Below are 24,598 nucleotides of genomic sequence, written 5' to 3'. Positions count from 1 at the left end.
AAGAGGGAGCCTATATGAAGAGATTGTGTATGTGTGTGAGACAGCCTGTGTGAAGGGGTGCATAAGAGAGAGAGTCATAGGTAGACTGTGTGAGGATATATGTGTGAGACAAAGGGAGCTTGTGTGGGTGTGTATGCGAGAGAGAGGTACCATGTATGAGGGTGCGTATGTGCACAAATAAAGGGTGCAAGTGTGTGAGAGAGGGAGTGACAGTACTGAGAATGGGGTCAAACTTTGGGACTGGCGATAGTGGAAGGGATTGAACCTAGGGGTGGAGGAGACAGATACTGGCAGGTGGAGGAGTTGGGTCTGGGAGGGCAAAGTGGCCAAGGGAGTAGGGAGAATGAGTGAAAGGGACATTTACTAGCGTGTAGCAGATGGACTCAGGACCAATGGGTATAGTGTACTCCTGATATCAGTTGGAGATGGATCAGATTTCAATCTGATGTCAGCCCTAGTACATATACCCCTGCAGGAAGTGCAGCTCTTCAGTATTTTCCGTCTCCAGTTAGGGACTACCTGCACGCTCTCACAGCATTAGAGTAAATTCACTGGAGAAAACCCAAAATAAGAAGAAATCCTACCTCTACAGATGAGTCCCGCTCTCCTGCAAGTGACACCCTCGGGTCCCTCCCCCAGTTGAGAATTCCCGAGGTGATTTCCACGAACCCTCGGAAGTAAGCCTCGGTCCGGCGGCCGACCTTAGGCGGGGACCTAGCCCCCGATTTCGGGTGTGGCTGAGAGGCAGCAGGTGCAGCCTCGAGCGCCGCGGTGAAGGTATTGCCCTCTCTCCCCGCAGCCGGAGACTGCTCGGAACGAAACCGGGAAGCGCCGAGACAAGGTAAGGTAGAAATCTTCTTTAAAGACTTCGGTCTCCGAAGCTCGAGGAGTCGCACAGGTCGCCAGCCGGGACCAGTGCCACCGGGTTGATCCGCTCTAGCAGGGCTAGACCCCGGTTAGATCCAAGGGTCCTCCCACGTGGAGACCCCTGTGGTGGTCGCCGACACCATTTTGATTTGCTCGCCGCCGGTTCGCCGCTTCGATCCGTGCGCACAGAGGCAAGCCGTGCGCACAAATCCCTTGTGCGCACAACGTCGCACACTCAAGTACCATGCGCAGCACGTGCTCACTGTGCCGGGTGCATAACTGCGATTTGTGCGCACACCAGTGCGCACATCCTGAGCGCACACCCAATCTACACGCACATCTTCGCACACCCAATCTACACGCACATCTTCGACGCACCGGAGAACATAACAGATTTTACGCGCCTATATCCATGGCACCACCGGAAGAGGAGCTCAAGGCTCAGGGCCTCTGCCCAGCATGCCACATCAGAGCCGCACAACACAGAGGCTGAGGCCCTGGGGGATCCAGCCCAGGGCCAGCCCCAGCTGGGACTGGGTTCTAGCTCCTCAATAAGTACCCCGGACCTAGCGAACCCCAGCGGGACACCTCCTCAAACGGGACCCCCCAGGGACACAGCGCCTCCTAGCTTAGACCCAGCGTCTATCTCCTGGGTGGAATTTTTCAAAGGCCTGCACACCTTTGTTCACATGCAGACGGAGCCTCCGATAACTCGGCCACAGTCTCCACCAGAGGACCCTTATGCCCCGGGCCCCTCTAGGCCCAGAGAAGTGAATCCACCACCCAGAAGCCCCACCTACGGGGACATAGACAACTCGGAGGAGGAATCAGAACCCCTGGAGGAGGGGGAACTCCCTCTGGGGACAGAGCCTCACCGGACCATGAGGCGCTTCTTCACCAAGGACGAGCTTCCGGACCTGGTCACTCACCAGAAGCCAACAGGTGTCTCTGGAAATAGAACCCCTAATGTCATGGGCGGAAGCGAATCTACAGGAGATCTCAGCCGTCCACATCGCCGGGAAAGACGACATCACAGCAGATTACCTCAGCAGAGAAAGTCTAGACCCAGGGGAATGGAAGCTGTCGACCGCAGCGGTCCAACTGATAGTGAACCGTTGGGGAACACCAAAAATGGACCTTCTGGCAAACCGGTCCAACGCCCAAGTGCCCAGTTTCTTCAGCCGCAGGCGGGAACTTCAGTCCCAGGGAATCAATACCCTGGTACAGACCTGGCCACAGGAGACTGCTATATGCCTTCCCGCCGTGGGAGCAATCATTCACAAGACAGAACAACACAGGGGACCAGTACATCTGGTGGTCCCGGACTGGCCAAGAAGACCGTGGCACGCAGACATGCGAAGACTACTGACAGGGACCCCTCTGCCACTACCTCCACACAGAGACCTGCTCCAACAAGGGCCGATCCTCCATGAGGATCCAGTTCGATTCTCTCTTATGGTCTGGCCATTGAGAGGGCTCGCCTGAGGAAGAGCAGATACTCCGGGACTGTAATTGACACCCTATTCCGAGCACACAAGTTCTCCACATCTCTAACATACATAAGGATTTGGAGAATATTTGAAGCTTGGTGCGAGGACCACGACATCATACCACGCTCAGTCAAAATTCCTGCAATCTTGGAATTCCTACAGAATGGCCTACAGAAGGGAATCTCCCTCAACTCCAAGGTACAGGTGGCCGCATTGTCATGCCAATGCCAATTAATCTCTCACCATCTCTCACACCATCAAACAGACTTTATCCAGCCAGGTCAACTTCTTCTCCGTGTAAATATCTATAACTAATGTTATAGCTAATGTAATCACTTACAGCTATTGTTATCCTCTCCTTTATTTCTCCTCTCCCGGTTCTATCTTCCTTGTTATTTGTAACTGCTTCCTTCTACACTTCTAGGTTACTTTGTCGTTTACTGTACACCCCTGTTTACATGTAAACCAGCATGATGTGATTGTATCATGAATGCCGGTATATAAAAACCTTAAATAAATAAATAATGCTACGGAACAGAGAGCGAGAGCGGCAGCATAGCCTCTCTCCCGGATGTTTCCCGCTTCCTGAAAGGAGTCAAGCTCATCCGACCACCCCTAAAGTGGCTGGTACTTCTTTGGAACCTCAACCCTGGTCCTAGATTTCTTAGTAGGAGCCTCCTTCAGATCTCTCCACGGCCTATCCCTCCGACTATTAACATTGAAGACAGCCTTCCTGCTGGCAGTTTTTTCAGCCCGTCGTATATCCGAGCTACAAGCACTGACCTGCCGGGAGCCGTTCCTCAGACTCATCCCGGGAACCATCCAGTTACGCACAGTTCCGTCGTTCCTCCCCAAAGTGGTGTCTCACTTCCATCTTAACCAAACCATCTAGCTACCATCGCCAGATGAGCATAAAAATTCGGAAGAGGCTCGAAGTCTACGCCACCTCAACATCTGCAGACTCCTATCCAGATACCTGGAAATGTCAGATCCCGTACGAAAAATAGACCACATATTCGTCCTTCACAGCGGGAAGAGGCAAGGGGAAGCGGCCTCGCAAGCAACCATAGCCCGCTGGATCAAAGAAGTCATCAAGGCGGCCTATGTAGAAGCAGGCAAGCCGCCACCTCTACAAGTCAAGGCCCATTCTACCAGAGCCCAGGCAGTGTCTTGGGCGGAAACCAAGATGCTGTCACCCGCCGAGATCTGCAGGGCGGCGACATGGTCCTCCATCCACACCTTCTCCAGGTTTTACCACCTGGATGTTTAGGCTCGGGAGGACACAGCATTTGCAAGAACAGTACTAAGTGGGTCATGGGCAGCCTCCCACTCGGTTCGGGAGTAGCTTTTATACATCCCATTGGTCCTGAGTCCATCTGCTACACGCTAGGAAATAGAGAAATTACTTACCTGATAATTTTGTTTTACTTAGTTTAGACAGATGGACTCAGCATCCCACCCACGGCTGCTGTTACTCATGGAATTTTCAGGGCACATCCCCGGGAGTGAGTGATTCAAGGGTAAGCCATGCTTTCCTTCATCTAGGACACCCATCCTACCGGGTGTCTACGTTTCCCAGTTGAGAGCACTGGCGGTCTCCAGCTATAGCCAATTCATCCAGTTCAAATTAATCAAGTTAATAAAGTTATAAGTTAATCAAGTTATTCAATTTAGTCAGTCACATATATCCACAATGCTTTTCGAGGAGAATACTGAAGAGCTGCACTTCCTGCAGGGGTATGTGCACTAGGGCTGACATCAGATTGAAATCTGATCCGTCTCCAACTGCTATCAGGAGTACACTATATCCATTGATCCTGAGTCCATCTGTCTACACTAAGGAAAACGAAATTATCAGGTAAGTAATTTCTCCACTCTTACAGTGAATTTCTAGGGAAATTCTGCTCAAAATATTTAAAATTCTGCATCTCTAAGTGCTTTTTTCTGTATTAATTTAAAATTTAATTACTTACTATCATGTGTTTTGACCAATATAAAGTTTGCAGAACTTTGCAGAATTTTACATTTTGTTGTGCAGAATTCCCCTAGGAGTATACTTCAAATACTATTGTCTAGCACCCCTCTCTCTGCTTTCCACGAAAGCACTTTCGGGCCGATACTGTAAAGTGCGTTGAGCTGAGCACACTGTTTTACCCGCAGTTGGACATGTGTTTTTGATGTGCATGCACTAGCCCTTATACAGTAAGGGGATTAGCGCGTCAAATGCGTGTCCAAACCCCCCCCCCCCCCCCCCCCCCCCCCTGACACTAATAATGCTCATCACATGCGATATTAAGTGGGAAGAACCAAAACTGTGTAAGAAAAAAAAAAAAAAAGTGCCGACTGGTCAGGTTAGAATAACGGATGCTCAATTTTCCAGCGTCAGTTTTCCTAACCCATGGCTGTCAGCGGGTTTGGAAAACTGAGCGTCTGTTTCTTGAACCCGCTGGCAGCCAACTCTCCTGGGCCAAAGAAGCGCTAGGGGCGTGTAATCCATCCCTAGTGCCTCTTTTTAGCGCAACCCCTCATTTAAATAGAGGATCGTGTGCCCAGGAGAGGTGGCTGGGCGCTCAACACTGAGCCACCTGTCTTCCAATGGACCTTACTGAATTGGCCTGTTTTTCTGCAGTGCTTTAGAATGCTTCAGCTTAGAGACCAGCACCTTCAGAGCTCTGGCTGCAAGTTCGCCTGAAGGTCACAAAGAAGCATTTTTTCTACAACATGCTAGTGGGTCAAAATCTGCTGTTCTCTGTGGTGGAAGCCATGGCTTTTTTTTTTTTTTTTGTTTAAATGAGGGATGTGGCCACTGATGAAATGTTGTTTTTGCTGATTTTGTGACTTATGAGGCAGGAATGTATTGCCTTCTGTTAGGTAGTTTTCTGTAGCTTCTTGATAGCTCTGGCTTTGAGTCTATTTCCCTATTGTTTTATTTAGATAATCAGAATATACGATTCTTGTGTTCACATTCTGATCATATTCTTTTAAGTTGGTAGTATAAAATTATTTGATAGTAATTCATATTCATTTATTGAAAGTAATTATCTTCTCATAATTGTCCTATAATTGTCTTTGATTATTATATCTGTTTTTTATGTTAATAGTTCATTTTTTGTCTTTTTGTTTAGGAAAAAGTAGTGGGGGACGTCACAAAATTAGTGACTATTTTGAGGTAACTTTTGTTTGCTTCTTTAGAAATTTTCTATTCTATTTCTAGTGGAGGAAGAGTGATATAGTGAAAAATAGGAGGTAGTAAAACATCTAGAAAGTGGTAAAATAGCATTTATAATATCTCAGTGGGCTTTCCTTATTTTGTAACATTGGCTAAATCCTACTGATAGAATTTAAAAATTCTTTGGATCTAGATATCATATTGCACATTCAAAGAATTAAACTTTGTTGATGCTGTTTGTTTCATATAAAACATGTTTTTTAAATTAGACATTTGTTAAAGAAGAATAGTAACATAAATATAATTGAGTTTTGAAAGAGCTGTGTATTTAAGAAATTTGATTGGAAAGATGACTTTGTTTGAACCATATACAACTTGTCCTTTTTAAGTCAGTCTATTATGTTTGTTTTTTCCCTTTAGTACCAAGATGGAAATGGTTCTAGCCCTGTCAGAGGCTTACCTCCTGCAATCCGTTCTCCTCAGAATTCACATTCACATTCCGCCCCTTCCTCTTCTGTAAGTTACCAGCATTTTCTAGTCCTAAGATATAAACATTTTTTTTTTCTGTTCTGCATTCTGCAACTAATCATTTGGCTAGAAAGTAGCTTGAGGTAAAATTGTGCTCAAGGCCTGTGTTCCCTAAAATGAAAGGAATAAATAAATCTGACTTTTTTAAAACTAGTTTCAAACAATAAGGCAGTGGCTTTCCATATTCCTTTTAAATTTAACTAAAATATTTTAAGTGTCATAGTTCTAGCCAATAAAAACTTGAAAAGCAAATCTTCCATCTAAGTCAGCTAAACAAAAACTGTCAGGTCAGTTCCAAGAAAATTCTGTCTGGTCCACAACAGCAACATCTTATACTATTCCTTCTGCCTTCCTTGAGCTGCTTTGGACCTTGCCAAGAGCATGAGGTCTGCCTGGAAGTGAGTGAGCTTATAGTGTTTGTATATTCATTAGGTATATAAGAAGCCATGTCTGCCAAGATGCTGTTACTTCTTATTGCATAGGTATTTTTTGTTGTTTTTTTCCCAGTAGCTAAGCTATAAAAAATCTGGCCAAGTAATCTGATCACTGCCTTAGTGGTGTTTGCCCATTAGATGCTACAGGACCATACAAAAAATATTTTTGAATATTGCAGATTTTGTTTACATTTAGCCGAGTAAGGTATCCAGTTCAATCTTTTTCTCTGTTTTATGATGTATAAATATGAAAAAGTCAACCCCTCTTTAGTCACGTTTCTTTACAGCTTTGTACCAGCTTTAAGTCAAGTTGGAGTTGTCTAGATCAGTGATTCTCAACAAGTGTGTTGGGACACACTAGTGTGTCATGAGGTCCTGGGAGGTGTGTCGCAGACCCAGCAGAAAGCTGCTCTTTCCTCATCAGTTTGGGCAGGAGTTGGCTGACTTCTTTATTGGGTATGACAGGAAGCTGCTCTTGCTTCCTTCTCCTCTTCCTGACCCAGTGGGAGTTTGTTCCCTCCTCCTTCATCCAGATCAGAGTGTGATATCACCAACTCCTGTTCATATGGGCCTGGCAGGACACCAACTTTATCTTCCCCTGCCTGGCAGTGAGGCAGCTGATACTTTCTTTACTCCATGGGGCCTTAGATGTGAAAGCAGGAGCATGAGGGAAAGAGGTGCATGCTCTGTAGATCCACTGCCGACTTCCGCTGCTGGTGCCTCCTCATCTTCTTCCTCTCCTGAATGCTTCTTGCCTGCATCTGCTGCTGGTAAAGAGGGAGGGTGGCTCTGTATTGGACTGAAGGTTTTTCTGCTGGCTGCGAGCCAGGAAGAGGGGGAAATGTGCTGGGTAGGAAGGCATGGGAAGATAGGGAGTCAGGTGCCTGCTGGGTAGGGAGAAAGGAGGTTGGGGGTTGCAGGGTAGGGAGAGATGGGGGAGGGTGGGGGTGGGGGCTGCTGGGCAGGGAGGAGAGATGGAGGTTTGGGGGATGCTGGGGTAGGGGAGTTCAGGAGATGCTGAGCAGAAAGAGGTGGTCAGAGGTATGCTGGGTGGGTAAGGGGAGAGGGAAGGGTAGGGATAGTTTAGCAGGGGAGAGAGGGAGCACGGGGAAGAGGATGCAGAGGTTAGGGGGTCAGGAATATTGGACAGGAATATGAGCATGGGTAGGGATGATTCAGTAGTTGGGAGAAGTGAGGGGTGACACGTGTATAGTGGGGAATGACAGGGAACAAGAGCCTTTTTATGTCAGTTTTGCGAATATGCATTTCTTCTGTCTTTGAACTTTGCTTATTGTAGGAAGAAATATTTCTGTTTCTAGTTCTCCAGTTTTGCACTGCATGCAGAATGGCTTTCTTGGATTTCTATTCCAGTTTTTGTTTTCATATTTGTAAATTTGTTGGGTTTTTATTCTGTATTTGGTGAAAATAGGTCTGTCTGTGTTCTGTGTATTTGTGACTGAGGGTAATTTACTAGCATGTAAGGATTTATATCAATCTTAATTGATAATGCACTTGTGGTGAACCACTGCATTTTCATGGGTAGGGCTATTGCTGTTTCATTTCTTGGAGTTAGTGCTGCTGAGGTATGGCAAGTTTGATTAAAAATGTACAGAATGGGGTTTGGGTTTTTTTCCAGGTTTTATATTATGCATCAATTGTTAGAAAGCGGGAGATCCCTGTGGATGCAGAAAATGTTTATATTTAGTCCCATGATGGTCATTTGTTTAGTGTGTCACACATGTGAGCATCATCCCTCAGGTGTGTCCTGACAGAAAAAAGGTTGAGAACCATTGGTCTAGATTATCACATTATGATCTATATCTGTCTCTAAAACATAAAATATAACTTTTCTTTATGAAGGAGTTGATTCCTGTGTAAATGCATTATCTGTAAAACAGTAATACAATTTTTAATTTGAAATATGTTTTGAAATTATTTTAAACTGTTTCCCTTCAGTTCCCTTGCATCTGTGAGGGTAATCATGTTAGCTAGCTGCCTAATGGGATTCGCTTTTGTATTGGCTATAATGTAAAATAGACATAATTCAACTACTGAATCCATTTGTAATATAAATTTTAATTCTTGCTAACAGGATAATTGTAAAGAAAATCAGAAACAATTTATCTGCATGTTTGATATGGAGAATTATTGCTTATATGTGCTTTTGAGTTATTGTTTGTAAAAAGTTACAGCTTCTTTTAAAGCAGCAACCTTAAGAACATCAGATATGCCATACTGGGTCAGAGCAAGTGTCAATCAGGCCCACTATCCTGTTTCTAACAGTGGCCAATCCAAGTCACAATTACCTGGAAAATACCCAAACATTAGATAAATCACAAGCTACTGTTGCTTATTAATTACCGTAATAGCAGTTTATAGATTTTTCCTCTAGGAACTTATCCAAACCTTTTTTAAACCCAGTTACGCTAACTGCTGTAACCACATCCTCTGGCAATGAATTCCAGAGCTTAACTATGTGCTGAGTGAAATAATTTTCTTTGATTTGTTTTAAACGAGCTACTTGCTAACTTCATGGAGTACCCCCTGATCCATCTATTATCTGAGAGAGTAAATAACTGGTTTACATTAACTTGTTCAAGTCTTTTCAAGATTTTGTAGACTTCTATCATATTGCCCCTCAGTCATCTCTTCTCCAAACGAAACAGCCTTAACTTCTTTAGCCTTTTCTCATAGGGCATCCGTTCCATGCCCCTTATCATGTTGGTCGCCCTTCTCTGCACTTTCTCCAGTGCAGCTATATCCTTTTTGAGATGCGGTGACTTGAGTTGCACACAGTTTTCAAGGTGCAGTTTCACCATGGAGCAATACAGAGGCATTATGACATCCTCTGTTTTATTTTCCATTACCTTTCTAATAATTCCTGACATTCTGTATGCTTTTTTGATCACCATGGCACACTGAGCCGATGATTTCAATGTATTATCCACCATTACCTACTATTAAGTTCACTTAGAGAATAGCCACTGCCATTAGCAATGGTTACATGGAATAGACTTAGTTTTTGGGTACTTGCCAGGTTCTTATGGCCTGGATTGGCCACTGTTGGAAACAGGATGCTGGGCTTGATGGACCCTTGGTCTGACCCAGTATGGCATTTTCTTATGTTCTTATGTTCTTATGACGCCTAGATCTCTTTCCTGGGTGGTAACTCCTAAGATAGAACCTAATATTGTGTAACTACACCAAGGGTTATTTTTCCCTATATGTATTACTTTGCACTTGTCCACGTTAAATTTCATCTGCCATTTGGAATCTTCCAGTCTCACAAGGTGGTCCTGCAATTCATCACAATCCGCTTGAGATTTAACTACTCTGCATAATTGTCATCCACAGATTTGATCACCTCACTTGTATCCCTTTCCAGATCATTTATAAATATATTAAAAAGCACCGGTCCAAATACAGATCCAGGAGGCACTCCACTGTTTACCTTTTTCCACTGTGAAAACGGACCATTTAATCCTACTCTTGTTTCCTGTCTCTTATTTATTTATTTATTTAATTAATTAATTAAGGCTTTTCTATACCGACATTCGTCAGGGACATCATGCTGGTTTACATCTAACAAGGGGAACAACATAGAGAAATTAGTTACAAAAAACAGGGAGCAGCAAACTGGGAGATGCAAACATAATATGCATAATGGAAAGGAATAGAGGGATAAGGAAGTTTTCATAGAACTAATACAAGGAAATAAAGCGGGAGAAACATAACAGTGCATAACTAATTACAAGTCGTATATCAATATTTTAAATTGCGTTAGGCAGCGGCAAGTGACAAGGTAAAGCGGGCGTTCAGTATACTTGGAGAAAAGCTGATTGAGGGGGAGGGGGGAAATTGGAAGCTAGTTAAATGCCTGTTGGAAGAGCCAGGCCTTTAATCATTTTTTGTACATATGTGAGTTTGGTTCCAAATGTAAATTAGGAAGCATTGAGTTCCAAATTGTAAGTCCTGCAATAGACAGCGCCCGATCCTTTGTGGAGCCGAGGTGTGTGAGTTTGGGTATAGGTGTATGTAAGGTCCCTTTGTAGGTGGATCTGGTGGGTCTGTTGGAAGAGTGAAAAAAAAGTCATTCATCCAGTTGAGGTCCTGGTTGTACAGGGTTTTGTGAATGATAGTGAGACTTTTGTAGAGGATTCTGAACAAGGTGGGGAGCCAGTGGAGGCCTTTTAGGATGGGAGTGATGTGGTCCATTTTGCGTGTATTTGTGAGGATTCTGGCTGCAGTGTTCTGTAGCATTTGGAGTGGTTTGGACGAGTTGGGGAGGCCTAGCAGGAGGGAGTTACAATAATCTGTTTTTGAGAAGATGAGGGCCTGGAGAACAGTGCGGAAGTCATTGAAGTAGAGGAGGGGGTCTGAGTTTCTTAAGTACATGAAGTTTGTAGAAACATTCTTTGGTGGTGGTGTTTATGAATTTTTTAAAGTTAAACTGATTATCTATGATGATTTCCAGGTTTCGTGAATTTTGGGAGAAATGGGGTGCATTGGGGTTAGAGGTTGTTTGCAGGGAATTGATAGTTAAATTGTGTGATAGGAGGAGCTCGATTTTTGCAGTGTTGAGGGCAAGATTAAGAGTCGTGAGGAAGGGTGTTAATTGATGTGAGGCAGTTGTCCCACATTTTTAATGCGTTAGGGAGGGAGTCAGTTATAGGGAAAAGAATTTGGACATCGTCCGCATAAATGAAATGAGTGAGGCCTAGGTCGGTTAGGAGCTGGCAGACAGGTAACATATAAATGTTGAAAAGGTGGAGGATAGGGATGAGCCTTGGGGACTCCTCTGGCTGAGTTGAGGGGGTCTGATACACAATTTCCAAGTTTAACCTTGAATTGTCTATTTTCAAGGTATGAACTGAACCAGCTCAGGGCAGTTCCAGAGATGCCAATATTTTTTAGTTGGTGTAGCATAATTTCATGGTTAATAGTGTCAAATGCAGCTGAGATGTCGAGCATGGCTAGGATGTAAGATTGTCCTTTGTCCATGCCTTTGAGTAGAGTGTCTGAGAGGTTGATTAGGAGTGTTTTAGTGTTATACTATTTTCGGAAACCAAATTGGGACAGGAATAGCATTTTATGTTGCTCTAGGTGATCGGAGAGATGGATGTTGATGACCTTTTCCATGATCTTAGCTAGGAATGGCAAGTTGGATATTGGGTGATAATTAGCAAGTTCAGCAGGGTCGAGGCTTGCTTTTTTAAGAATGGGTTTAACGATTGCTTGTTTTAGTGTTTTAGTGACTTTGCAAATAGTAAGGGAGCAATTGATGATGTCGGCAAGGGGTTTTGCTATTACGTCCGGGGTGGTTAATAAGAGTTTGGAGGGGATGAAGTCAGCTGGGTGGGTGGCAGGTTTGAGTTTCTTTAAGAGGGATTCTATTTCTAATTTAGATGTGGTCTCAAGATGGTCCATCAGGGCACAGGGATGGTTGGGGGGGGGGGGGGGGTTGGGATGGGGGGGAGAAGGGGGGAAAACCTTGAGATACGTTTGTAAATTTTGTTAAAGAAATGGGCGAGATCGTTATTTCTGTTTTTGGAGTCCAAGTGGGCAGTGGGATGGTTGGGGTTTTTTGTAAGGTCAGGTATGTATGAAAAGAGGGCTTTAGGATTAAATTGGAGGTGGTGAATTTTACGTGCATAGAAGTCACGTTTGGCTTTCTGCGTGGATGTTCTGTAGGTATGTAAAGTGGATTGTATGTGGCAAGAGTTGTGGGGGAGGGGTTTTTGCGCCATATCTTTTCTTTATTTCTGAGGACGCGTTTGAGGTTTCTTAATTCAGGTGAGTACCAGGCTTTTGTTAGAGTGAAAGGGATTTATAGATTTTGAGGTGAGAGGGCATAGTTTGTTAGCTATGTCATTAGTGATGTGATCCCAGGTGTGGAAGGCAGAGTCTGTGTCTGATAGGTCAATTTTTTGAAGGGCTTTTAACCAACTTGCAATCCACAAAAGGACATCGCCTCCTATCCCATGACTTTTTAGTTTTCTTAGAAGCCTCTCATGCGGGACTTTGTCAAATGCCTTCTGAAAATCCAAATGCACCACATCTGCCAGTTCACCTTTGTACATATATTTATTCACCCCTTCAAAAAAAAATGTAGATTTGTGAGGCAAGACTTCCCTTGGGTAAATCCATGTTGGCTGTATCCCATCAAACCATGTCTATCTTAAATGTTTTGTGATTTTATTCTTTATAAGTTTCCGGATGTCATGTGATGCTGTAAGGGAGAACAGATGTGTTCCTGATCTCTCTGCGGATCCCCTCCCTTTCAAGCGATATTTTAAAGACTCAACTTATTAACAATGTTCTTGGAACCTACCATCAGCCTTTCTTCCGTGCAAGGAAGCCTACCAACTATTTTGATAGACTTGATCAGTCCATAATGGCGGCGAAATCAGCAAGGAAAGAAAAGGAGAAGGCGAAAGGGATGGGACACCAAAATGACCACTTCTGACCCTGTCTCGTAGACTGAAAACTTGGACGCAGCTGGCCCAGATATAGCTGCAGTTGTAATCGCTGCCCTGGAAGGCAGGTGTATTCAGCTCTCTTCTCAAATAACAGGAGTTAGCTCGCAACTAATGACTATCCAACAACAATTACAAGCTGCAGAACAGCGTGTCTCTGTGTAACCCATGCTATAGTTACACAGTTAGGTTCCATGTTAGGTGCTACCACCCAAGAAAGAGATCTAGGCATCATAGTGGATAACACGTTGAAATCGTCGGTTCAGTGTGCCGCGGCAGTCAAAAAAGCAAACAGAATGTTGGGAATTATTAGGAAGGGAATGTTGAATAAAACGGAAAATGTCATAATGCCACTGTATCACTCCATGGTGAGACCCCACCTTGAATACTGTGTACAATTCTGGTCGCCGCATCTCAAAAAAGATATAATTGTGATGGAGAACGTACAGAGAAGGGTGACCAAAATGATAAGGGGAATGGAACAGCTCTCCTATGAGGAAAGACTAAAGAGGTTAGGACTTTTCAGATTGGAGAAGAGACGGCTGAGAGGGGATATGATAGAGGTGTTTAAAATCATGAGAGGTCTAGAACGGGTAGATGTGAATTTAGTTTTTCAGATAATAGACTAGGGGGCACTCCATGAAGTTAGCATGTGGCACATTTAAAACTAATCGGAGAAAGTTCTTCTTCACTCAACACACAATTAAACTCTGGAATTTGTTGCCAGAGGACGTGGTTAGTTCAGTTAGTATAGCTGTGTTTAAAAAAAGGATTGGATAAGTTCTTTGAGCAGAAGTCCATTACCTGCTATTAATTAAGTTGACTTAGAAAATAGCCACTGCTATTACAAGCAATGAAATAGACGTAGTTTTTGGGTACTTGCCAGGTTCTTATGGCCTGGATTGGCCACTGTTGGAAACAGGATGCTCGGCTTGTTGGACCCTTGGTCTGACCTAGTATGGCATGTTCTTATGTTCTTATACCTTGGCCTCTATGGCGCATGAAATGACGGTGTTTAAAGATGTCTGTGAGACCTTACGAGCAAAAGTAGAGGACCTGGAAAATAGATCCCATCGCAATAATTTAAGAGCGGTTGGAGTACCTGAATCCATACCGGAGCAAACTTCAGGCTCTCGACTTGAAACTTGGTTGACCCAGGCCCTCAATTTAGGCAATGAAAATGGCACCCTGAGAATTGAATGGGCCCTCTGTTTGGGGCCTATAATCTCTGGAGACACCATCCCTAATAGACCTTGGGCGGTCATTTTTCGAGTTCTCAACTTTGTGCACACCTCCTCCAATTGCCTGAGTTACAATTGGAGGGGGAGAAAGTTCTTCTATTTCAAGATTATTCTCCCTCTGTTATGGGCAAGAAGACCTTTGCCCTGGCATGCACGCAGCTCACGAAGTTGAAAATCTGATCAACGCTTCTATTTCCGGCCAAATTAAAAATGTTTCCACAATGGACAGACAAATTTCTTTACAGATGTAGAGGCAGGCACCTTTATACAGAGGCTAAATACAGACTGATGGTGGATGTGAGAACTTTTGCATAAAATATCATGGGCTAAATGATGTGCCCTGCAAGCTGAGGCAGCTCGAAGTCTGACTTTTCCATGTTCTTTTTGTTGTTTCTTGTTTTTATGATCATGCGTGGTATGTGGGAGGACCCTCACAGCGCAAATGATCTTTTTATTTTGGAGAGTTTTGTTCTCTGTTGCTGCTATGGCTGGAGCGGGGATTTCTTTTTTTTCCTCCGATCCAACCTGCAACGACATTGAGGTATTTTTCTGGGGTATATGCTGAGAAGGCAGGGGATTTACAGTTGTTTATCATGTTCTCTGTTTGTGTGGTGAATGTTTTCCTTTTTATGGTTTCTTCTTCTCTTATTTTGTACGCACCGGCTGTTTGTGCCCAGTTTTATGGGGATACGAATTACCATTTCTGGGTTTTTTCAAAGTCCTTTCAGGGGAGGGGTCTAGGCTGGGGGATTCCATACCCAAACAAACGTGTGGCATCTCAATGGGGTAAATCATTTTCATGCATGTCTGAATGGTAGGCTTGCGTTGTTATACTTGGAATGAATGTGGTATAGGCTCTGTTACAAGATGTTATAAGATTTTGCAGGCAATGCGTTGGCACAGGGTTGATATTGCTATGCTGCAAGAGACTAAGCTTTCAGACATGGAACATAGTAAGTTACAAAAACAATGGGTCAGGAAGGTGTTCTCTGCCACCTCTAATTCTCTGAGAGCGGGGGTTGCCATACTGCTTCACAAAATCCTTTCCTTCACACTTCAGAAATCTCTGGTGGACCCTGAAAGGAGGTATATTTTTCTAGAAATTGAGATGTTTAGTAAAAAATTACCCTGGACAACATATATGCTCCCAATTCTTATTCTCAAACCTTTTTCAATTCTGTGTTCAATATACTTTTTGTATTCCCATTTGCTGATTATTTTTTTTGGGGGGGGAGGTTGTGGTGATTTTAATGCAGTTTATGACCCTATTATGGATAAGCGGCCTTCTAGGCCTGCCTCGAGATCTGGCACTTCAAGATGCCTCCCTTATCTTTGCCAGAATCTAAGCCTTGTAGATGTATGGAGAGCTTTAAAACTGGCGGAGGTGGATTTTACACGTCTCCAGGGCTCATGGGTCCAAATCTTACTTAGATTATGTATTGATCAGTAGGGACTACTTTGCTAAAGTGGTTAGCTCTGAGGACCCCTTGCCATCTTTGACCATGCACCTGCATGGATGGATATTACTGGGTTGTCTCCATTGCAGGGGAGTCAAAGATGGAAAGAAATTCCCCATTTTTCTCTACTACGATATTAAGTTTCAGGATTACATACGGGAAAAGTGGAGAGAGTTTACTAATTTTAACCACGACATCAGACTGAACCAGTTCTTTATTGGGAAAACCGCCAAGGCAGTATTGAGGGGGGAGGTAATTGCTTGCGTAGCCAGGCGAAAAAAAGAATTAGCAAATGGCATCTTTTATGTTTAGAACACCAGTTTGGGGATAGCTAAAAACAAATATTGTCAAACCCCATCAGAGGCTACCTAAACAGTTTTATGCAATTCAAAATGCTCTGCATGATCTTATTCATCAAAAAACTCAGAGCAGCTTACTTTACTATAAATATAAGCTTTTTTGGTATGGAAATAAAATAGGAAAGCTATTGGCCCATCTGATAAAGTCTTGGGAGGGGAGGACTCATATTTTGGCTTTGAAAGATAATAAGGGACAGATTGACCTTCACTAAAGATATTGGAGATATCTTCTACTGTTATTATCAGGACTTATATAAAGCTGAGCCATGTGAACTTATAGCAATACAGGAATATCTAGCTATTCTGGTACAGGAGAAGGATCTACAGCATTTAAACACGCCAGTTAGGTCAGCAGAACTGGCTATGGCAATTAAAGCTTCAGCGCTGGACAAATCTCCAGGTCCAGATGGCCTGTCCGAGTTTTACAAGATTTTGTCAGACCAAATTTGTCTACCTTTGGAGGTCTGTGGTTGTTTTTCAGACCCGCAGTTTACTATGTGGCCGGATAACAGGGCCATACTAGTAGTCCTCCCCATATTTGGCTGTGATCCGACCTTACCTAGCTCATATAGACCTATATCCCTTATAAATTATGATATAAAACTTTAGGCTAAGGTCATGGCAGATCGCTTAGCATCTGTTCTTCTTAATGTGATATTGCTGGTCCAAGTGGAATTCGTGAAAGGGTGACAGGCGATCACTAATATACGGCAGGTTCTGGCCTCCCTTTATATTTCTCTCAGAATGAAACTGAACTCCCTATTGGTCAGTTTTGACACCAAAAAGGCATTCGAAAGGGTAAATTAGCTTTTTCTCTTTGAGACTTTAGAAAAGTTTGGCTTTCAAGGTCAATTTGTCTCCTCTCTCACCAGATTATATTCTAATCCGTGAGCAGCGGTGCTGGTCAAAGGGGAATTCACCAAGGATTTTGGGTTGTCTAGGTGTACTCTTCAGGGATACCCCTGTCCCTTCTACTTTTTGTACTATCTTTAGACCCCCTTTTAAGGCTTATAGAGACTTTGGCTGAAATTATTGGGATACAGTTTGGGGAATCATCTTTTAAAGTAGCAGCCTTTGATGACCTGCTGATTCATCTAGCAGGTCCAATTAGATCTTTGAACACTGGCGATAATTGAAGAATATGGGCCCTTAGCTGGATTCAGATTGAATTTGGATAAGTCAGAGGCTATGATGATTGGTGTGGGGACAAAGTGGAATGGGGGAATATGTTCCCACTAAAATGGGTGGGGACAAAATTCAGTATTTGGGCATCTGGATCTCTGCACTATATGCTGTTAATATTTTAAAGCTGCAGGAGAAGACTGAAGCATCGCTCTCCTTCTGGTTGCATTTACCACTGTTCCTTACAGGCCATATTCAATTAATGAAAATGACTATCTTACCCAGGTGATTGTATGTTTTGGGGGTACTCCCACTTACTCTATGTAATTCTACTGTCAAGAGAATTCAGGGGGTTGCTCAGCTGGTTTTTCTGGAAGGGGAAGAAGCCTAGATTGGCCCTTAAAGTATTGATGAAACCTGTTTCTAAGGGGGGGTGGGGATTGGCATGCCTGATTTACGGGTGTATAATCATGCTATTAATTTAAGACACATAGGGGACTGGCTGTTAAAAAACATTTTCTATATAGATACTATTTTGGAAGCACAATTGGTTTTCCGTTGTCCTTGTGTTATGCGTTATAGGCAAAATATTCTTCCATCTCTACACATGTAAAGTCAGTTCTGCTTATTTTGCCATTACGGAGAACTTGACGTTGGACCTTGACAAAAGCTTCCTTGTCCCCCAATGCATCTCCTTTTCTACCCATATGGGGCAATGCAGATTTTCCACCGGGATTGGGGGTCTCTATATTTCAAAAGTGGGAGGTGAAAAAGGTATGTCACATCTCAGATGCTTACATCTGATGGATCTTTATCATTTTCTAATGTTTGCAATCAATATGATGCATCTTCCAAGGACTATTTTTCTAACTACCCTCAAACTTCTGGAATTGCACAACCCAAACTGTCATTTCCTTCTGGACAGGTTCAGTGTGGAAGAACCCCAACACCATTCAATATCTTTTTTCTACAAGTCTTTGGAAAGAAATTATAAAACGTGGTCTTTGGAGGTGGTTTAGACCAAATGGCAGCAGGAACTGCAAAGTACTTTCTCATTTTCCTCCTTTATTACAGTCTTCCTGGATACTCCTAAAATCACGTGTAATGTTTTGCTCAGAGACACTAGATACAAGATATTCTACAGATTGTACTTTTCTCTGCATTGAGCTTACCTAGCCAAGATAACCGACTCTGACCATTGTTTAAAATGCAAAAAAGAGGTGGCACATATGGGCCACTCTCTTTGGCAATGTGAGCCTCTTCATTCATTTTGGAAGAAAGTGTTCATTTCGCTGGACGGGTGATAGATCTTAGATCCCATTTTCCTCTTATATAGCCTTATTGGTATTTTTCCTCCATCTTTCAAGGGCACAATATCTCACAAATTGTGGATCAAAAAATATTTCTACTAGCAATTAAAGCAGTACTACAGGTATGGCAGAAGCCTAAGGAACTGTCCACTACACACTGGCACACTACCATATTCATCTTTTCACTATGGAAACATTGTCTAATAGACACACATCTTTCTTATCTAGGAAAAAGATATCTGTTTGGATGCCCTATCTATTGTCTTTACCGCACAGATCTTTCAGCCAGTTTCTTAATCATCTGGAATTTGAATGATTTTATTTTTATTTTCTTTTGCTAAGCTGTCTCAGGAGGGGGTGGATGGGTGGGGAGGTGGTGTTGGGGCTCAGATTGTTTCAAGCACAATCTTGTTTCTATACTATGTAATATGTAACAGGACCAATATGTAACATTCCACAATTTTTCCTGGCATTGAAGTCAGGTTCACCGGTCTATAGTTTCCTAGACCACCCTGTTTTTTCTCAAATCCCCTTGATCCCTTTTTAAATATAGGGGTTACATTGGCCATCTTCCAGCCTTAGGTACATCAGATGATTTTAATGATAGGTTACAAATTAATTGAAATAAGTCTGAGATTTCATTTTTTAGTTCTTTCAGAATCATGGTGTGTATACCATTTGGTCCATGTGATTTACTACTTTTCAGTTTGTCAGTCAGGCCTACCACATCTTCCAGGTTCACCATGATTTGGTTCAGTTGCTCTGAATCATCACCCATGAAAACCTTCTCCAGAATGGGTCTCTTTCCAACATCCTCTTCAGTAAACACTGAAGTAAAGAAATCGTTTAATCTTTCCGCGATGGCCTTATCTTCTCTAAGTGTCCCTTTAATCCCTTGATCATCCAGCGGTCCAGCTGACTCCTTCGCAGGCTTTGTGCTTCAGATATATTTTTAAAAGTTTTTATTGTGAGTTTTTACCTCTATGACCAACTTCTTTTCAAATTCTTTCTTAGCCTGTCTTATCAGAGTCTTACATTTAATGCTTTTGCTTTATCCTATTTTCTTCTGATGGATCCTTCTTCCAATTTTTGAATGAAGATCTTTTGGCTAAAATAGCTTCTTTCATCTCACCTTTTAACCATGCCGGTAATTGTTTTGCCTTCCTTCCACCTTTCTTAATGCGTGGAATACATCTGGACTGTGCTTCTAGGATGGTAGTTTTTAACCATATCCATGCCTGTTGTACACTTTTTACCTTTGTAGCTGCACCTTTCAGTTTTTTTCTATTTTTCTCATTTTATCAGTTTCCCTTTTTGAAAGTTTAGAGCTAGAGCCATGGATTTTACTTACTGTCCTCCTTCCAGTTATTAATTCAAATTTGATCATATTATAATTGCTTTTGCCAAGCGGCCCCACCACCATTACCCCTCTCACCAAATCCTGTGCTCCACTGAGAATTGGATCTAAAATTGCTCCCTCTCTGGTTGGTTTCTGAACCAATTGCTCCATAAAACTGTCTTTTATTCCATCCAGGAACTTTATCTCTCTAGCATGCCCTGATGTTTTACTTACTCAGTCAATATTAGGGTAATTGAAATCTCCCATTATTACTGCACTACCAGTTTGGTTAGCTTCCCTATTTTCTCTTAGCATTTCACTGTCTCACCATTTTGGCCAGGTGGATGGTAGTATGCTCCTATCACTATACTCTTCCCCCAACACACAAGGGATTTCTACCCATAAAGATTTGATTGTGCATTTAGTTTCATGCAGGATCTTTATCCTGTTGGACTCTGCCATCCTGGACATAAAGCACCACCCCGCGTTGCAAGAACTCTTAACAATATCTAGACAAAAGTTGAATGAGCACAAATTTGGCACTACTGCTCACAAATTTCAGTCATCAAGGCTTCAAACCTGTCTACTGTTCATTCGTGCATGTTTCATATACATTCATAACTCAGTCATATAAAAAAAACAAAAAACACTCTTCACTTTGGACAGCTATCTCACATTTACTTACCTCAGGCTTGGATCAGAAATGACTGAGCAGTATTTAAGTTGCAAACTCGTAATGAGTTTTCCAGGAAATGTATCACCTGTGTGGCTGAGATTTTCGCTTGGCTATAAGTGTATTTTTCTGTGTAGCAATACATACTTATGCCCTGACCCCTTTTTTTCTCTCTTTGATCTTTTTTTTATTGTTCCTCTATTGTCTTAGCATATATTAGTTGTCATTCTTTTGTAGTGAATAAGCTTGAAGCCAACAGATTTTTCTTATAAAGGGGTTTGTTCTACAAACAATCTTCCACAGAAAATAGAAAATTAAGTTATAATGTACAACATATTTTTTGTATAATCAATATTTGATATAAATTGGTCTCTGTTTCTTTTAGCTGTATGCTTTTGGGGGGATATGTGTGTGCTTTTGTGTGTCCATTTTCAAAAATCTCTTCTGAGGTCACTTTTCAATTTCCTCTTGTACTTATGACTTGTTTGTATCTTCCTGGTGGGATTCTATTGATGGATGTAAGTAAGTGGAGCTTTAGTAACTTGAAATTTTATCTCTTTTTGAGAAAAGAGACTCAGAAGGACTACCAAACCTATAGATACACTTTCAGTAATAGTCCAACCCAAAAATATAAGGAAGATCTTTTTTTCCTGTCGTGTAGCCAGATGGACTCAGAACAAGTGGGTATAGTGTGCTCGTGCTAGCAGTTGGAGACTGATCTGACGTCAGCACGGGTACATATACCCCCACAGGAAGTGAAGCTCTTCAGTAATTTCCTTCTCCAAAGCAGTTTGGAGAGCCTGCACGCTCGCTGAGCGTGTTTCCAATCTACTTTCTATTTTCTACTTTCTACTTACTAAATTTCTACAGGAACATCGAGCCCTGCACTCCTGCGGTGATACCATTCGGTCCCTCCCCCAGTTGAGTTTCCCGAGGTGATTTCCGTGATCCCTCGGAGGTTTAGGCCTCTGTCCGGTGGCCGAATCGCGGCAGGGACCAAGCCCCTGAGCAGGAAGGGCTTGGGTCGGGCTAAGAGGTGCCTCGGTCCCGGCGTGGACTTGGGAGGCAGCGGGTGCATTCCTCAAGTGCGGCGGTGAAGGTATTTCCCCTCTCCCCCCCGCAGCCGGAGACCGCCCGGGTTTCAGCCGGGAAGCGCCGAGGATCAGGTAAGGCGCACAACTTTTACTTTTGGTCTCCGAAGTTCGAGGATCGGCGGCGTTGCCTGTATGCGGCACGCCGCGGAGGTTGCCATTTTGTCGGCCCTGTTCAGGTATTGAGCGCCCATGATAGGCGCCTGTATCGTATTAAGCGCTTCTTATTTGAGCGTATATTGTATATTGTTGAGCATATATTGTATTGAGCGTATATTGCTGACCGCATATTATTGAGCACATATTGTATTTAGCGTATATTGCTGTCCGTATATTATTGAGCGTATATTGCTGACCGCATATTATTGAGCACATATTGTATTTAGCGTGTATTGCTGTCCGCATATTATTGAGCGCATATTGTATTAAGCGTATATAAGCTGCTGCTTATTATTGAGCGCCTATTGTATTAAGCGTATATAAGCTGCTGCTTATTGTTGAGCGCATATTGTATTGAGCGCATATTGTATTGAGGGCTTATTGTATTGAGGGCTTATTGTATTGAGGGCTTATTGTATTGAGGGCTTATTGTATTGAGGGCTTATTGTATTGAGGGCTTATTGTATTGAGGGCTTACTGTATTGAGGGCTTACTGTATTGAGGGCTTATTGTATTAAGCGCCTATTGCTGCCGCATATTATTTAGCGCATATTCTTCAGCGCGCAATGGAACAATCGAATGCCCCGGTGTCCCCGGCGGCGGCGCCTCCTGATTCCGGCGTGAAAGCTCTCGGCCTCTGCTCAGCATGCCAGCTCAGAGCCACGCACAGCGAGGAGCCAGACTCCCTTTGTGCCCAATGTGAGGAGGCAGTGGGAGCCTCGGGCCAGGACCAGTCTCAACCGAGGTTTGTTGACAGTTCCCCAGGGGCCACCCCGGATCTCGCAGACAGTCCCGAACAACCTGGGATCCCGGGGGACCTGGTACCCCAACGACTTGAGACCACCTCCATTTCCTGGGTGGATCTCTTTAAGGGGATCTATGCCTTTCTACAGATGCAATCAGCTTCCCGTCCAGGCCCTACTGTTGCTGTTGCTGCTGCTCTTGTGGCTGCTCCAGCGGATCCTGCCCCTGGACCTTCGCGCCCTTATCATGGGCAAGCACACCCGCCTCCGGGCAGTCCGGTTCAGGCGGACCCTGATGTCTCGGAGACTGAATCAGAACCCTCCGAAGAGGGGGAACTTCCCTCGGGGATGGAGCCATATCGAACCATGAGGCGGTTCTTTCCCAAGGAAGATCTCTCCGACCTAGTATCTCAGTGCCTGGCGGAGTTGGATATTACAGGCCCCAGCACTACGGTGCCATCTACACAGAACCCTCTGCTGGAAGGTCTTCGTCCTACAGCCCGCCATTTTCCCTTCTTGCAAGCCGCACAGCAACTGATAGATCTGGAATGGGCTGCACCAGCGGCCTCATTCAAAGGGGGTCGGGGCCTGATAGGCATGTACCCCCTGGATCCGGCAATCAAGGAGATGCTGGTGTGCCCTCAGGTGGATGCCTTGGTCAGCGCGGTGGTCAAGCGCACTACCATTCCAGTTGAGGGGGGGGGGGGGGAACCTCACGACCGGCGACTGGACGCCATCCTGAAACAGACATTTGAGGTAGCAGCTCTGTCTTTGCGAATTGCAACCTGCTGCACAGTGGTGACGCGTTCCTGTTTATCACAGGTCATGAACAATGCTCCGGCAGCAGACATGGAGTCTGCTCTCTCGTTCCTCACGGATGCTGCATCCGACCTAGTCCGTACAACAGCCAAGGGGATCTCATCTTCTGTGGCTGCCAGGAGGCAGCTCTGGATACGGAATTGGTCAGCTGATGCTCCTTCGAAGACACGCCTCACCAGAATGCCCTTTAGGGGTTCTTTCCTGTTCAGCAGCGACCTAGATAAACTAGCCAGCACATGGGGTGCCTCTCCAATACCTCGACTGCCGGAAGACAGGTTCAGAAGGAACCAGCGCACCTTTCCGAGGCCATCCAGAGGCAGAAGCTCCCAACGCTTCATTCCCTATAGGGGTCGCTATCAGGCACCTCGTCCTCAGGCCAGGAACCAGTCCTTTCAGCCCAAACAGCAGAAGAGGGGAGCTGGCTCGGGTTCAGGGCCCGGCCGCGCCTCCCAATGAGAATCCGCCAATCCATCCGGGGGACGGAGCTATAGGGGGCAGGTTAACCCTCTTCTACCCCAGATGGGTCGAGATAACGTCGGACCAGTGGGTCCTCGCCATCATCCGAGAGGGTTATTTTCTGGACTTCCGTCATCTACCTCCAGACAGGTTTGTGGAATCTTCGTCTCCAATCCACAAGAAGGCAGCATTGGAAGCTACCTTGGCGAGGCTCCTGTCCTTGAAAGCCATAATCCCGGTACCTGCACGGGAAATGAATTCTGGGCATTATTCCATTTATTTCATGGTACCCAAGAAAGAGGGCACTTTCCGGCCTGTATTGGACCTCAAGTCAGTCAATCGATACTTACGGGTCCCGAGGTTTCGCATGGAAACTCTGCGCTCAGTCAAGAACACAGTACAGCCAGGAGAATTCCTCACGGCCTTAGATTTATCAGAAGTCTACATGCATATCCCGATTCAACAGGATCATCAGCGCTACCTACGCTTCAAGGTGCTGGGACGCCACTTCCAGTTCCGGGCTTTGCCCTTCGGGCTGGCCATGTCGCCGCGGACCTTCACCAAGGTGATCATAGTGGTAGCAGCGGCGCTCAGACGGGAAGGAATCCTTGTCCATCCCTACCTAGACAATTGGCTGATCAGGGCGAAATCACGAGAGGAGAGCCATCAGGCAACCAACAGAGTGATCGCCCTTCTGGAAAGCCTGGGATGGGTAGTCAACCTAAACAAGAGTTGCCTACAGCCTTCCCAATCTCTGGAATATCTGGGAGTCCAGTTCGACTCCCAGGCAGACACAGTCAGTCTCACCACCAAGAGAAGATTAAAACTTCAGACGCGTCTTCGGTCCTTGATGGGAGCCAGTCGG

The 24,598-nt window shown here is 44.2% G+C and overlaps 1 protein-coding gene across 5 annotated transcripts in view; it reads left to right on the top strand.

Moving 5' to 3' along the window:
* Positions 1-24,598, top strand: part of TLK1 (tousled like kinase 1) — a 388,382-nt gene that overhangs the window by 141,448 nt on the left and 222,336 nt on the right. For all 5 annotated transcript variants that reach the window (XM_029605752.1, XM_029605753.1, XM_029605751.1 and 2 more), the window contains exons 5-6: positions 5,483-5,526; positions 5,947-6,042. In XM_029605752.1, the coding sequence (XP_029461612.1) occupies positions 5,483-5,526; positions 5,947-6,042 (140 nt within the window). The remainder of the gene's footprint in view (positions 1-5,482; positions 5,527-5,946; positions 6,043-24,598) is intronic.

This window comes from Rhinatrema bivittatum, chromosome 6 (assembly GCF_901001135.1).
Source record: "Rhinatrema bivittatum chromosome 6, aRhiBiv1.1, whole genome shotgun sequence".
Taxonomy (NCBI): Eukaryota; Metazoa; Chordata; class Amphibia; order Gymnophiona; family Rhinatrematidae; genus Rhinatrema; species Rhinatrema bivittatum.
Note: the sequence above shows the minus strand (reverse complement) of the source record. Positions and strands in the feature narration are given on the sequence as shown.